General features: G+C 31.0%; 1 protein-coding gene and 1 long non-coding RNA gene across 6 annotated transcripts; one reads left to right on the forward strand and one right to left on the reverse strand.

The window, feature by feature from the left end:
* Window positions 1-986: 986 nt before the first annotated feature.
* Window positions 987-3,516, reverse strand: LOC121217658 (uncharacterized). Of its 4 annotated transcripts, none has more exons than XR_005913807.1 (6): window positions 3,268-3,515; window positions 2,965-3,057; window positions 2,523-2,818; window positions 1,872-1,933; window positions 1,664-1,793; window positions 987-1,484 (listed from the first exon to the last, which is right to left on the reverse strand). It is a non-coding gene; the product is annotated as an uncharacterized lncRNA (long non-coding RNA). The 4 variants fall into 4 exon arrangements; XR_005913809.1 differs by having other exon boundaries at window positions 2,965-3,072; XR_005913808.1 differs by having other exon boundaries at window positions 1,664-1,933; window positions 2,965-3,072; window positions 3,268-3,516.
* Window positions 3,517-11,803: 8,287 nt separating this feature from the next.
* LOC107961390 (uncharacterized) lies at window positions 11,804-12,437 on the forward strand. Of its 2 annotated transcripts, none has more exons than XM_016897534.2 (3): window positions 11,804-11,880; window positions 11,991-12,147; window positions 12,241-12,437. In XM_016897534.2, the coding sequence occupies exons 2-3, from the start codon at window positions 11,992-11,994 to the stop codon at window positions 12,286-12,288; spliced, it is 204 nt and encodes a 67-aa protein (XP_016753023.1). In that variant the 5' UTR covers window positions 11,804-11,880; window position 11,991; the 3' UTR covers window positions 12,289-12,437. The 2 variants fall into 2 exon arrangements, with proteins under 2 accessions (XP_016753023.1, XP_016753022.1); XM_016897533.2 differs by having other exon boundaries at window positions 11,819-11,880; window positions 11,980-12,147.
* The last annotated feature ends 678 nt before the right edge of the window (window positions 12,438-13,115 follow it).

Consider the following 13,115-nt stretch of genomic DNA (forward strand, 5'->3'; position numbering starts at 1 on the left):
TTTGAGAAGTACTTTTGAGAAGTATTTTTGATAAATTTAATTGTTTGGCATTGCTGTCAAAAAGTGCTTTTGAAGAATAAAATGTCCATCCATTTTAGACATGAGATTATAAAGTAACAAATATGTATTTAAATAATATTCAAATTAGTTAATATTATGATATTTTAGTAAAAATATAAAAAAATAATTTATTATAACTTATTGTTAATATTTTAATATATAATATTAATTTTAAATATTTCTAAGTAATTAATATTAATTATTTATAAAATTTAATTAGAATATATAAACTATATTTAAGTATTTAAATATAAAAATTAAATATTTGTAATTAGATATTGACACGATTGTATTATTATAAAATTATTTTTTATTTTTAATTAATGCTTTTAACACATTTGTATTATTTTATTTTAAAATGTATTTGAATATATAACTCATATTATATACTAACATAACATAAAAAACATAAACCTAATGAATTAAAATATTACATATATTTGGATTAAAGTTTTAAAAAGGGATAATATTTATATACCAAATATAAATACTAAAAATTTGTCAATAGCATTTACAATTTAAAATGAATTCATTAAACTAGATGCTATATTTGATAAGCATATGAAAATTATTTGGTTATATTCAATAAATGATTTGGTTAATACAATACTTATATTTGATAAGCATATGAAAATGATTTGGTTAATACAATACTTATATTTGATAAGCATATGAAAATGAAAGTCGAGACTGTCTGATCAAGAACGCAAAAAAGAATATTTCATGGAAAGAAGATTGTTAGGATGAATTCTTCAATTCCAAAGTCTCAGGAACCAAGCAATATGCCAAATTAGTGGACAGTCCACATCATTAACATTGCATACTGTTTTAAGATGAACAAGAATGGAACTAAAGTGTCTACCGAGGAGTAACATACTGCTATTTTTGTAAATAAAGTACAGAAAGTGTATAAATAGATGGTTGAATAATACACATCCAGAAAAGATCATTGCCAATAAGCCACTAACAAAGTAGCCTCATAAACAAAGAAATAGTTTTTAGGTTCTGCCTAAATTTCATGATAATGACATAAATCTACATCAAAGATCAGAGTCGAACTTTGTTCATAAGAACATAAAATAAATCATTGGCAAGAAACAATTTTGCAGCATGTCATATGTGTTGAGCATCCAAAGGAAATAAGAAATTGTCAGCCAGTGGCTCTCATCTTACTCGCCAGCATAGTAGTGTCGCCTCACTATGGCATCCTTAACCCCCATATGACATGTATACAAACAGCCACCCCTAGAAAGGCAATTCCACTTCATATGCAGCGAAATAAAAATACCATGCTTCATACTTTTTCCTCATTTAGCAAGAAAGTTTCTTTACGGATTATGACCAAACATAACTTCAAAGCATTAGCTGACTTCATACTCAGAAGCCGACTACTCATTTGGTGACCAGTGCTCTCAACGACAAATCTAAAATCCGAAAGAAACAAATTGCTTCTTAACACAATTATAATAGCATTACAAAGTAGAATAAAATAGCAAAAACCATGACACTTGCAGATAAATTAGGTCCAAGAAGGATCTAACTGAACAACAAATCGAAAAAGTGAGGAGACCTATGATCAAGGAAACTATAACTCTAAATTTACCTTGCACTCCCCGATCCATCATTAGCCTCCCATCTGATAGTAGCATGATAAAATTCTGGCCGAATTGGATCCGTCTTTAGGAAGGGAGGTGCTTCAGAAAGAACCTTCAAGCCTAATTAGAGAATTTAACCTTACACAAATTTTGTTTTAGGAAGCTGAACAAGCTTTTGAGAAGTCATTAAAATGAAAACAGTAGGCAATGTAGTACCTTCACCATAGTAACACCAACTGTAGCAAGTAGTCCCACTTCTGAAGCAGCTAATCTTTCTCCTGATTTTAGAATTTACAGTGTATCAAACAAAGAACTAAAGCAATAATACCAAACAGTAGAGTTTAAAACATATCACCAGTTTTTATTTGTCTAAAAAATGGGCATCTGTGAGAATATATATAATATAAACATCAGAATCAATACTGGAGCTGGACGTTGACCAACTATGCAACACTTTACATAGATATGCTGACCTTTTAATTGAAAACATAATACAATCATAAACAGCCTAAACTGATGAAGGGTTAAATGAAATAACCCTACAAGTGAATCAAGCTGAAGAGTGCATGAACATAAAAAAGAACAATATAGCAAGCAAGCACTTATGAAGCAGCTATAGCAAGGATCATTAACGTTTAACAGTATCCTAATAACTTCAAAAAAAAAAAAGAGTAGTTCCAAGCTTCTAAGAAATCAAGAAAAAAACATCAATTCATGCACATAAGCAATTCAAAAACATCGTTGCCCTCTCCTCGTAAGCAAGTTAAGATATATTAAGATAAAACCATGCAAATAAACAAATAATAGTACCATTAGGTGGAGCAAAAAGAAGTGAAGAACAAATAGTATAATAATAGTTACAAGAACCTAGTGTTCAGTGTTGACAATTTTGTTGGTGAAACAATCAAAAGACCCAAAATTCTATTTCCATTCAGCAACAAGGCCTCTTGATTCCCACTCAGTAACAACGCTCAACACATCGAGATTTGTCACTGTGAAATAAGGAGCACCATGATCGAATAACAGCTCTCTCCCATCTTCACTTATCTCTCTAAAAAGGAACCTTCTTTGAGACATGCGGCCACCAGGACCCCTGGCAGAGTCAAAAAGGGTCACTGAAATTCCATTCCTTGCCAAAGTAGCGGCACAAACAGACCCTGAAACTGTGAATTTCAAGTTTTTAAAGTTAACAAAATAATGATAATAATAAATCTAAAAAAAAGATCAGAGGAGTGGGATTTAATTTTTGTTTATTAGTGGGTGGAGAAAGAGAAAGTGAGATATTATAGTAGATAGTAAGTATGGATACTTCCGCTTCCCACCACGGCAACCTTGGCGACAGTGTTTTGCATTCTATCCCAGTCGGTGTCGTAAACGGTGATGCTAATCAATTGGGGCTCATCTGTAATTACTGTGCCTATTAGACAAAGCAGTTTTAACAGAATCCATGCGTTGGGGTTCGGAACCCAGAAGCAAATTCAATAGAGAAAGGGTGAACAATCGAAGAATGTAAAATTTCTGTAAAATTTTTGCTAAACTCTAAACAATCAGAAAATAACTAAAAACAAAGCAGAATGAATAATTAAAGAGAAGAAGAAGAAAAGAAACTCACCGGCGGAAGAGGAACAAAAAACCAGAGGAAAAGAAACAAAGGCAAAGAACTTGATATCTCAGGCAAAGAACCAGAGGGAAGAACGGTTTTTGGGGGAGAAAAATGGAAATTACCAGCCAAAAGCACTTTTGGCTGAAGAAAAGGAGAAATTTTAACTTCTTCATCTGGAGAAAAGGACTTCTCCGATGGCGAATTTTTTTCTGAAATGGAGGCCGTTCTTCGTTCCTTTTAAGAGAAAAGGACTTTTCATTTCAATTTATTTTTTAATTTCAATTCAAATTTCATTTAATTTTATATTCATTTCACATTTCATTTCATTTAATTTTATTTTTTCATTTAATTTTTTTCATATTTTATTTTTTCATTTAAAATTTTTTCTTTTTCCATTTTTTTCATTTCAATTTATATTTTAATTTCATTTCATATTCATTTCAACGTTATTTTCATTTCATATTCATTACAACTTTCATTTCATTTCATATTTCATTTCACATTTCATTTCTTTTTTTTTTCATTTCAATTTATTTTTTTCATATTCATCTTTTCTCATTTCAATTTTTTTTAATATTCATTTTTTTCTCATTTCAATTTATTTATTTTTCATTTCAATTTATATTTTAATTTCATTTCAAATTTCATTTCATTTCAAATATTTTCTTCTTTAATTAAATTTCATTTTATTTAATTTTTTCTCATTTTAAATTTCATGTTATTTCAAAATTTTAAATTTCATTTAAATTCAAAATTTTTCTCATTTAAATTTTTTTCAAATCAAAGTTTTAGGCCCTGACCCGTCGGAACAGGCCTAGGCTGCTAGTGCCAGCCATTCAAAGGTCGTCTGCCACCTGGGCTCTGACTGGTGCCGACCAATTGATGGCCCGATTTGATAGGCCTTGTAACACCTGATTTTTTAGTGGTGTCAAAAACAGTGGTTTCGAGGCCACCAAATCCGATAATTAAGTTCGTAAATATTATTATTTAATATTTACGAGTCAAATATGGTTTTAAAAAGATTTTTGATTTGGTAATTTATGTTTTATAATGATTTATTAGGTTCAAGTGGTAAGACCCTAAGGTTAAATACTTTTAGAAAGTAAAGTATAGGGACCTGATTTCTATAAACCGGGCCGTAAATATTTTTATAAATATTTACGGAGTGTCACTAAGGTGGTATTAAAGTTTTGTTAAAAAATTTTAAAGTTTCGTTTCTATAAACCGAGCTTCTGTTCAGCTTTCGAGCTTCTGTTGGAATATTCGAGAGGACCAACTCTTATGAGCTTCTGTTGATGATGTACTCTTATCCTTAAGTCATTCTTCGAATGGAAAAATCTCGATAAGGTGATTTATTTAATGAATTTGAAAGACCTATTTATTTATTTTTATATTAATTTGAATATAGATGTATTTATCGATTGAAGTTGTGAATGACAATGAGTTGTCATGAATGATTTTTATTATTTGATTTATTATAGTTAGTTTGGTAAGATTTTTGTTTATCTCGTCGAACTTACTAAGTTTCGTTAAGCTTACTTGTGTTGTTTAATGTCATTGTAGATTTTCGGAAGGTTGGACAATCGGACCGACACTCAAGTCATACTATCCAGTTTATCTCGGTAGTTTTTGAAACGTTAAATTCTGATTATATGACATGTATAGACTCTTGTGCTGTTTTGTTAATGTTTGGCTTATGTAAATGTTATGAATGATATTTTGTGCAAATAACCAATTTGCAAAGGCTATGAGAATGAGGTATAGTTGTTACGCTAGTATGTGTGGCTTATATATATTTGATTTGTTGTGGTTGTGGTAACTTTGTTTGATATTTTGATTTGGTATTGCTTGAATGAGCTGATGAATTGAATTAATGTGTATTTTGAGATTAAATTGTATATAATTGTGGTACTAATCAGGGTACATTGGTTAGGCACATATTAGGTTGATTTTGATGTGTTTTTGACTCGATTAATGTCATTTTGATTTTGTATTTTGGTTAGTATTTGAGTTTCTTAAGGTCCAAGCAATTTGATTATGTTTGTATTGATGTATGGTTTGAATGATTTACTATTCCGTTGTCCTGTAATACTCTGAAGCCGTATTCCGGCGACGAACACGGGTTAGGGGTGTTACAAGCCTGACACAGGCATATCATGCTATGCTTTGTCACTTTTTTTTATTTTTCAATTTATTTTTTAATTTATTTCATTTCACTTTTTTTCTTTTTTAATTAAAACTTAAATTTAATTTTAATTTCAATTTTTTATCTTTTTCAAATGTCATGTCAATTTTATTCTCATTTCAATTTCTTTTTAAGTTTCATTTGAATTTCGATTTCTTCATTTCAATCTTATTAAACTTATTAAAAAAAAATCAATTCAGCCAAAAAATCAATTCATTTCATTTCATCTGATTTATTTTTAATCTCATTAAAAAATCAATTCAGCCAAAACAGGCTTTGTTATGCGGGCCTTGACCTTGGTACTGGCCATTAGAAACAAATTTTGAAAGGCCTGTCATTTCAAATCAATTTTTTTTTCTTTCTTTAATTATATATTCATTTCAATTTCTATTCAATTTAAATTTCATTTCAACTTCATTTCAATAAAAAAGCTTAATTTCTTTTTTAAATTTTACTCATATATCTTTTTTAAATATAATTTCATTTCATTCCCAATTTTAATATAATTTTATTTCATTTCATTTCAAAATAAAATTCAATTTCTTTTTTAAATATAATTTCATTTTAATTTCATTTCATTCCTAATTTTAATTAATATATTTAAAGTGTTTTAAATTAAATATGTATGTATATTGTATTATAGTTTGTATATTATTTAAAAAATTGTATTTATTAATATATTTAATCAATTGTATCATTTGAATAAAGTATGTCATTTGTATAATTTATATATTTTTACAACGTTTTTACAAAAACATGTGCTCAATAATATATCATTTGTCATCTTCCAGTCCGACATTAGAAGATGATTGACCGGAAACATAGACATGATGTGGGCAAATTGATTAGTTGTGTCTGAATGTTCGGCACACTGTGTACAATTTAGGTTTGCATGTCTCCCTGACGTCCATGTCATTTCGAATTCTCGTCGATTGTGGTCAACCTTGATGTCTACGGAGACTACGGCTAGACATTATCTCAAAAGCAGGCGGTGGAACTTCCTAGCTCGAGACATCAGGGATTTTAGGAAATTCGTTTCCCTAGATATGCAATGTGTGTTGCAACGTGTAGATCTCGTATATGAATTGTTCAACATTTAAGTTTGCTCTCGCACACATTACATGAACATGCGCACACGGATATCAGAGAGTTTGAAATATCTTGCACTTGCAACGCCTATTTTGCAAATCAACTGGGTACGACCTAGGCAGAAGACTCGAGTGATGGCTGATGTACTCTTGAACCTGAAAAGTCTCCAAGTTGCGCAAATACAAATCTGCAATCATCATTTGCACCCTTTGACTGTTTACTGCCGTGGCCTTTCGGATGGCCTCAACGTACACGTGCCTGGCCTCGATTTGTTTAGCTTGTCTCAACCTTATCCTAAGCATCAATGTGACCAACCTATAGAATGTTACTGAGGAAACAACAGAAAATGGCAGATGACGTGTGCGCCTCAAGACGGAGTTAACCGCTTCTACTAGGTCGGTCGTCATCTAGCAATACAGAAACCCCTCATCGTAACTTTGAGTCTATTTCCAGTTCTCCATGCAACCCAACCATGTCCGGAGATCTATTGGTAAAGATGACATCTAAGATTCAAGCCTCGCAAACCTTAGCCTGAGTCTTCGCGGTTCTAACTCATGAGCTGCATATGCAGTTTGGAATTAGTATTTTAAAAAATTACAGACTAATAAAATTTGAAAAGGAATTTTTGAAATAAATACAAACAATAATTTTTGAAATAAATTTGAAAAGGAATTTTTGAAAAGGATGTTTGCCGCAATGTGCTAAATGCAATAAATAAACCTCCACGAAACACCCGATCGCCTTATCGCAACAAGTAGTCCCTTTGATCTGTCCAATATAAGGCAAATGTTATTTTCTCTGATAACGTGCCTCCGCAGATTTCTAAGAAAAAATTCTCAGGATTCGAAGCACTCACGTTTTACGATGGCAAAAGCGACTGGAATTACATTTCGATTGTCGTCTTCTGCAACAGCCATTAGGAGTATTTGCGTGTATTTACCGTACTACCAAGTTCTATCCACCTGCACCATCAGCTTGTAGTGAGGGAAGACCCTAACACATAGCTTGAATGTCCAAAACAATCAGTGAAAAACTCATTTCCCCGATTACATCTCGTCATTCGGGCCTTTATACGACAGTGTTTGCAAATCAGTCATCGTCCCCGGGACTTACTCCCGCATCGCGGCTGATGCATCCCAGTCACCATACAACTCCCGCATTGCCATTTGCTTCGCCCACCATGCCTTCCGATAAGACACTTTGTACTTGAATCGAGCTTGCATGTCCGCAATAAGAACCGACACCTGAATAGTGGGCAACTCTTTCACCAAATGGATGACGCAGTTGCATATGATTTTTGCATCTAACTTTCGATGGTCTTGCGACATACGAGCAGATGTGCATGTATGTGGACATTCTATTTTCCTTATCATTTACATCTGAGTCTACTGCATTAATGCAGCTCGAACACGCTAGTTACACCTACTTGAGGCTTTCCAACATTCTGCGATGTATAAAGACTGCGTCAATTTCGTCACTTTATAGTCCATACCTAACTTCAAGTTGTGTTGCTTTATTGCATGTAAACAATATTTCTTGTTATCGAATTATTGTCCTACAAACAACTCTTCACTGTCGAATTCTTCATCAAGTAGGTGAGCTGAAAAAATGTTTGTATATTTCAGAAACTCGTGTACAAGAGCCGTATAAAGATCCACGTCAGTCACGAAAGACTTTAAATTATTCCTTATAATTATACCGGGGCCCGTGTTCCCGACCGAATGGGGGTTTAAATTTTCACCCTCCACCGAGCCCTCTTCGTCAATGTCTTCAGGGATGTCATCCAAATCGAGGTCACTGAAATCATCGTTAGGATCACGGTGGGGCTGATCATCATTATCGGACCGTTCATTCCCATCTTCTATGGTGGCCACCACCTCTGGATGGATTTTTAGACGAGTACGCGAGTTTGGGATGTTATACGAACATCCACGAGTGTTTGGATTTTTGAGAGTTGGCATTAACCCTTCACAACCCGACTAATATTCCCAGTAGACGTTAAGATCAAAATCAATTCCAAAACGCTGGCTTACTGGAATTACAACTTGAATGAGATCCGATTTAGCTATCTCAGCAAACAACTCAATTGGGTTGGGATTATCCATCTTAGGAGGGTAATAAATTGATATCATTATCCCTAGATAGATCATCATCATCTTCAACATTTGCTTCCCGCAACGGTAGCTATCTGTGTATCGATCTTTCGTTTTAAATCCGCCAGCGAAACACATTTGTTAAATCTCATTCCTATTTTTTTCGACTTTGAAAGATACAACCTTCTTCAGTTTTATTTATCATTTCTCCATCAAAATGAACATAAACAAACAAAATCAGGGAACTTAAAAGAAAGTTGGTGTTGGCCGTCAGTGTCCCAAAATCAATTTTTTTTAAATCTGATAAAGTTGGTGTTGGCAATCAGTGTCCCAAAATAAAAAAAATTCAAGACCCGAAAAAGGTTTTGGTGTCGGCCATCTATTGGCCAGCACCAAATTTTCTTTTAAGTACTTTGGTGCTGGCCATTAGATGGCCATAACCCAATTTTTTTTCAAATACTGGTATTTGAGTATACTAGTATGATACAGTTTTAAAAAAATACCCTGATGCCGGCCACTGATGTTCCAAAATCAAAAAAAATTATTTTTTTAAAGCCTGACACAATCATCAAGCAATCATGGGGACAAAATACAAGGGAGTGCTGGCTAAGGATGAGTAAAATCCGATTCAATTCGAAAAACTCGATAAAATTTTCAATGTTTAAATTAAATAGTTCGAGTTATTTGAGTTAATCAAGTTATTTGAATCAACTCAAATAAAAAATTAAGTTTTTCGATTTAACTCGAATATGAATTACACAATTCAAGTTATCCGAAAATCCGAATAAGAAAAGGTAAAACTATGCCATATTGATAAATATTTATCTTTTCTAAAGTTAAAAGTCAAAGTCATTAAGTTAAAAGGCAAAACTATGTTGTTTTGAAAAATGTTTACTCATTAAGTTAAAAAGCAAAACCATTATATTTTTTATGTAGTTAAATAATTTTATACTTCGTTTACTAGTTAAATAATCGGTTCATGTAAACGCAACATTGAGTATAAATAATAGAATTCGTTAACTTGACTCGAAATTTTTTCACTTGATTCGATCCGATTCGAAAAAAATTCAAATTGAGTTCAGTTGCTAAAATAGGATTTGTCAACTCGACTAACTCGAAATTTTTTTACTCGATTCGACTCGACTCGATTGTATACTCACCCCTAGTGCCGGCCATTGGGTTTTCATAACCTAAATTTACTGTTCATTTCAAGTCATTTGGATGAATGTTTTTGAACTGGGATCTTTTTTATAAATATTAAATATTTTTGGATTAGAGGGGTAAAATAGCCATTTATTTTATATTAATCATGAAAAAAAACCTCATATTTATTGGATTTACATAATGATTTGGCTGATTTTAACAAAAAAAAAAGTTTACGTAAAATATTAAAAATATAAATTTATTTAAATGATTTTTATAATGATTAAATTAAGGAAAACATTTTATTCCTTAATTAATTTTATTTTTAAATATATATTATTTAATTTTACAAATTCTATTTAAAGTTTTAAGTTTACTCATTGATTCAAACCTGACTTAAAGATTTGTATTGGATAAAAAACTTAAAAAAGGTTAAAATAAGTTATAAGTTTATGTATTTTTTGTAAATTTAAAATTTAATCTTTATATATATTTTTTATTTAGAAGTTAGTTATTTTATTTTTCAAATTTTAAAATTTAAGTTCGATACTATTAATATCATTTTGCTAAATTTAGGTTCATTTGCATATATTATCAAGTGAGTATTCTTTTTATTTCAAAATATCACCTCAAAAAAAATAAAAATTAACAATATTAAAATTTAGATCTGAAAAATGAAATCTTAAAAAAAAGAATTCTAAAAGTAAAATTATGATGACTAAATTCTAAATTTGTAAACAATACAAAGACATATGATATATTTTAACTAAATTTAAATATTACTCGAATAATGATTATATTAATTTTAAATAATATATGTAAAAGAACGAATATTAAAGTGTTGGTTTCAAACATTTACTCATATCAAATTAAAATTTTTACTTGTAAAATATTTTTATTTATTTTTAAATATTATTTAAAGGAACTAGTACATTTATTCGTAAGTCAATTTAGATTTTATGTCGGATTCACTTAAAAAAAAGTTATTTTTGTTTTTAATTATTTTGAACTGAGAAATACAATTGCAAGCACAACCCAATTGCAAATTCTAATGAAATATCTATAACTGTTCAATACTAGACTTAATTATCAAGTTAGTGTATCTAATTCTTAAATCATTATCAGTATATAACAGAAAAGAGAAATAAAGAATCGGAGACTAAGGTAAATTATATTTAAAAGAAGCCGAAGATTTTGTGGGTTTACCTGCGAGGAAAATGGTGTGAGAAGAAACAAGCGAGACCCAGAACCAGATTTGTTGCGCCTGCTAAAGCGGTGTGCCTAGCGAGCATTTCAATTTAAACACGAAGCTCATTACAGAAGACAACGCACTAATTGTGACCCTTAATACTTTAGTTTTTCAACTCTGACCTTTACTTTTAAAGTTTTTTTTTTTATTTAGTATAGGTTGCTTCTTAGCTGCGGAGGTTGAGTTGTTTACATATACTTACTACCTCTCCCCTTGTCTGCTTGTCGAGGATCCAGACCCAGTGCAGTAAACAAGACTCATTTATATATTTTCTTGCTACATTTGACTGTAATGTCTTCAAGTTGTTCAAGTGTGTATAACTCATTAAAATCAAAATACATACTATCAATTGTGATTTTATGTGCGTTCAATCCATCGATGATTTTTGTAAAAAAAATGTGATCTATCGATTCCGATTTTTCCAGCTATGAGAGTTTCCAGCAAATGCTAGGTATCAAGGGGTTAAGTTTCTAATGGCTGGAATCCTCCCTTTAAGCTTGATTCATAAGTAATATCCCATTAAATCATTTTATGTATCTATTAATATTATTGATGTTTTGTAAATGCTTCAATAAATTTTATGTTCATTGAGACGACTCACTTGAATTGAAGGAGGCATCATAAATTGCTACATAAAATTTACATCTAACTTGATTTCCTAGGCCAGCGTTTTTCGGCCGATCAGTCTAGGCCCAATTAGATAATAATTTTGCATGTGGGCCAAGCCGGTCTAGGCCCGTACAAATATTTACTACAATCGTAGTCTCCTGTAAATAAATATAAAGACCATTTCGTGATATGCTTAGATTCATCTAGAATTTCTAAGGTTTTGGCATCCAAGGGAAGAGTTAATTTTCTATCAGGTACTAACTCTCTATTGTTTCCGATAGGTGTTTGATTTCACATGTATTATTTTCCTTTGTGTTATATATCTGTGGTTGAATCAGCTGAATTTTATTTAGTTGTGAAGCAGAATGTCGGAGCCACCGTTCAGGCCGAGGGAGAAGCTTATTGAGAAACAAAAACAGTTTCAAAGCATTCATAAGCCCACTTACCTTAAAGGACGATATGATAAGATCACTTCCATTGCCATTCCCGCTGCTTTGGCTGCAACTTCACTTTATTTCATTGTCAGCTTATCTCTACTTTTTGAGGTTTTCTTTGTTAGATTTGAGAGATGTAGCTGTTGATGATGTTGTGATTTTTTGCGTGTGTTGTTACAGGCAGAAGGGATTTACAATATGTCTCATGGGATTGGAAAGAAAGAATGAGGCCTACGCTACTCATGGCTGGAAAACATGTATTCCTCGACTTTTGTGGGTTTTTTTAGCATCTTCATTAGCTCTAATGTTTTAATACATCTTTATGAAGAATGTGAAAATTCCTTCAGAACAATATAAATAAACATGTTTTAAGATAACATCATTTCTGTCTTGATGTTTAGTCAAAATGTAGGTTTCTTATTAGCTTCAATTTTCCAATTTTTTAAACTTTTTATCCCAAGTATACAACCACAAAAACACACCCCTCGGCCTTGGAGGCCAATTATGGCCATCAAAAAGGGTTAAAAGATATATGTTGATGATTGGTATTAGGCTGTGTTCTTTTGGGCGTTTGAAAAATATTTTTCATATAAAAGTGTTTTTGGGTGAAAAGTAATAAAGAATAAACTTCGGTGGTAGCAAATTTTTAACTTATTTGAAGTGCTTTTGGAGCATATGAAAACGTAAAAATTTTTAACTTTTTCAGCCAAAAAGTGTTTTTGAGCTGGTTTTTTACTTTTTTAGCCAACACACACGCTGGTTCTTTTACATTTTCTTCTGGAGATTGACCATAACCATCTTTGTTCTTGTGGAATATTATCCAAAAAGTACTTTGCTTTCATCTCTGGTTCTTTGCTTTCATCTATTGGAATATATTATTTAATTATTATATTTAAATATTTAAATATCATTTATATATTCTAATTAAATTTAATAAATAATTAATATTAATTACTTAAAAATGTTTAAAATTAATATTATATATTAAAATATTAACAATTATAATAAATTATTTTTTATATTTTTATTAAAATATCATAATATTAACTAATTTG

The sequence above is a fragment of the Gossypium hirsutum genome, chromosome D05 (genome assembly GCF_007990345.1).
Source record: "Gossypium hirsutum isolate 1008001.06 chromosome D05, Gossypium_hirsutum_v2.1, whole genome shotgun sequence".
NCBI classification, from domain to species: domain Eukaryota; kingdom Viridiplantae; phylum Streptophyta; class Magnoliopsida; order Malvales; family Malvaceae; genus Gossypium; species Gossypium hirsutum.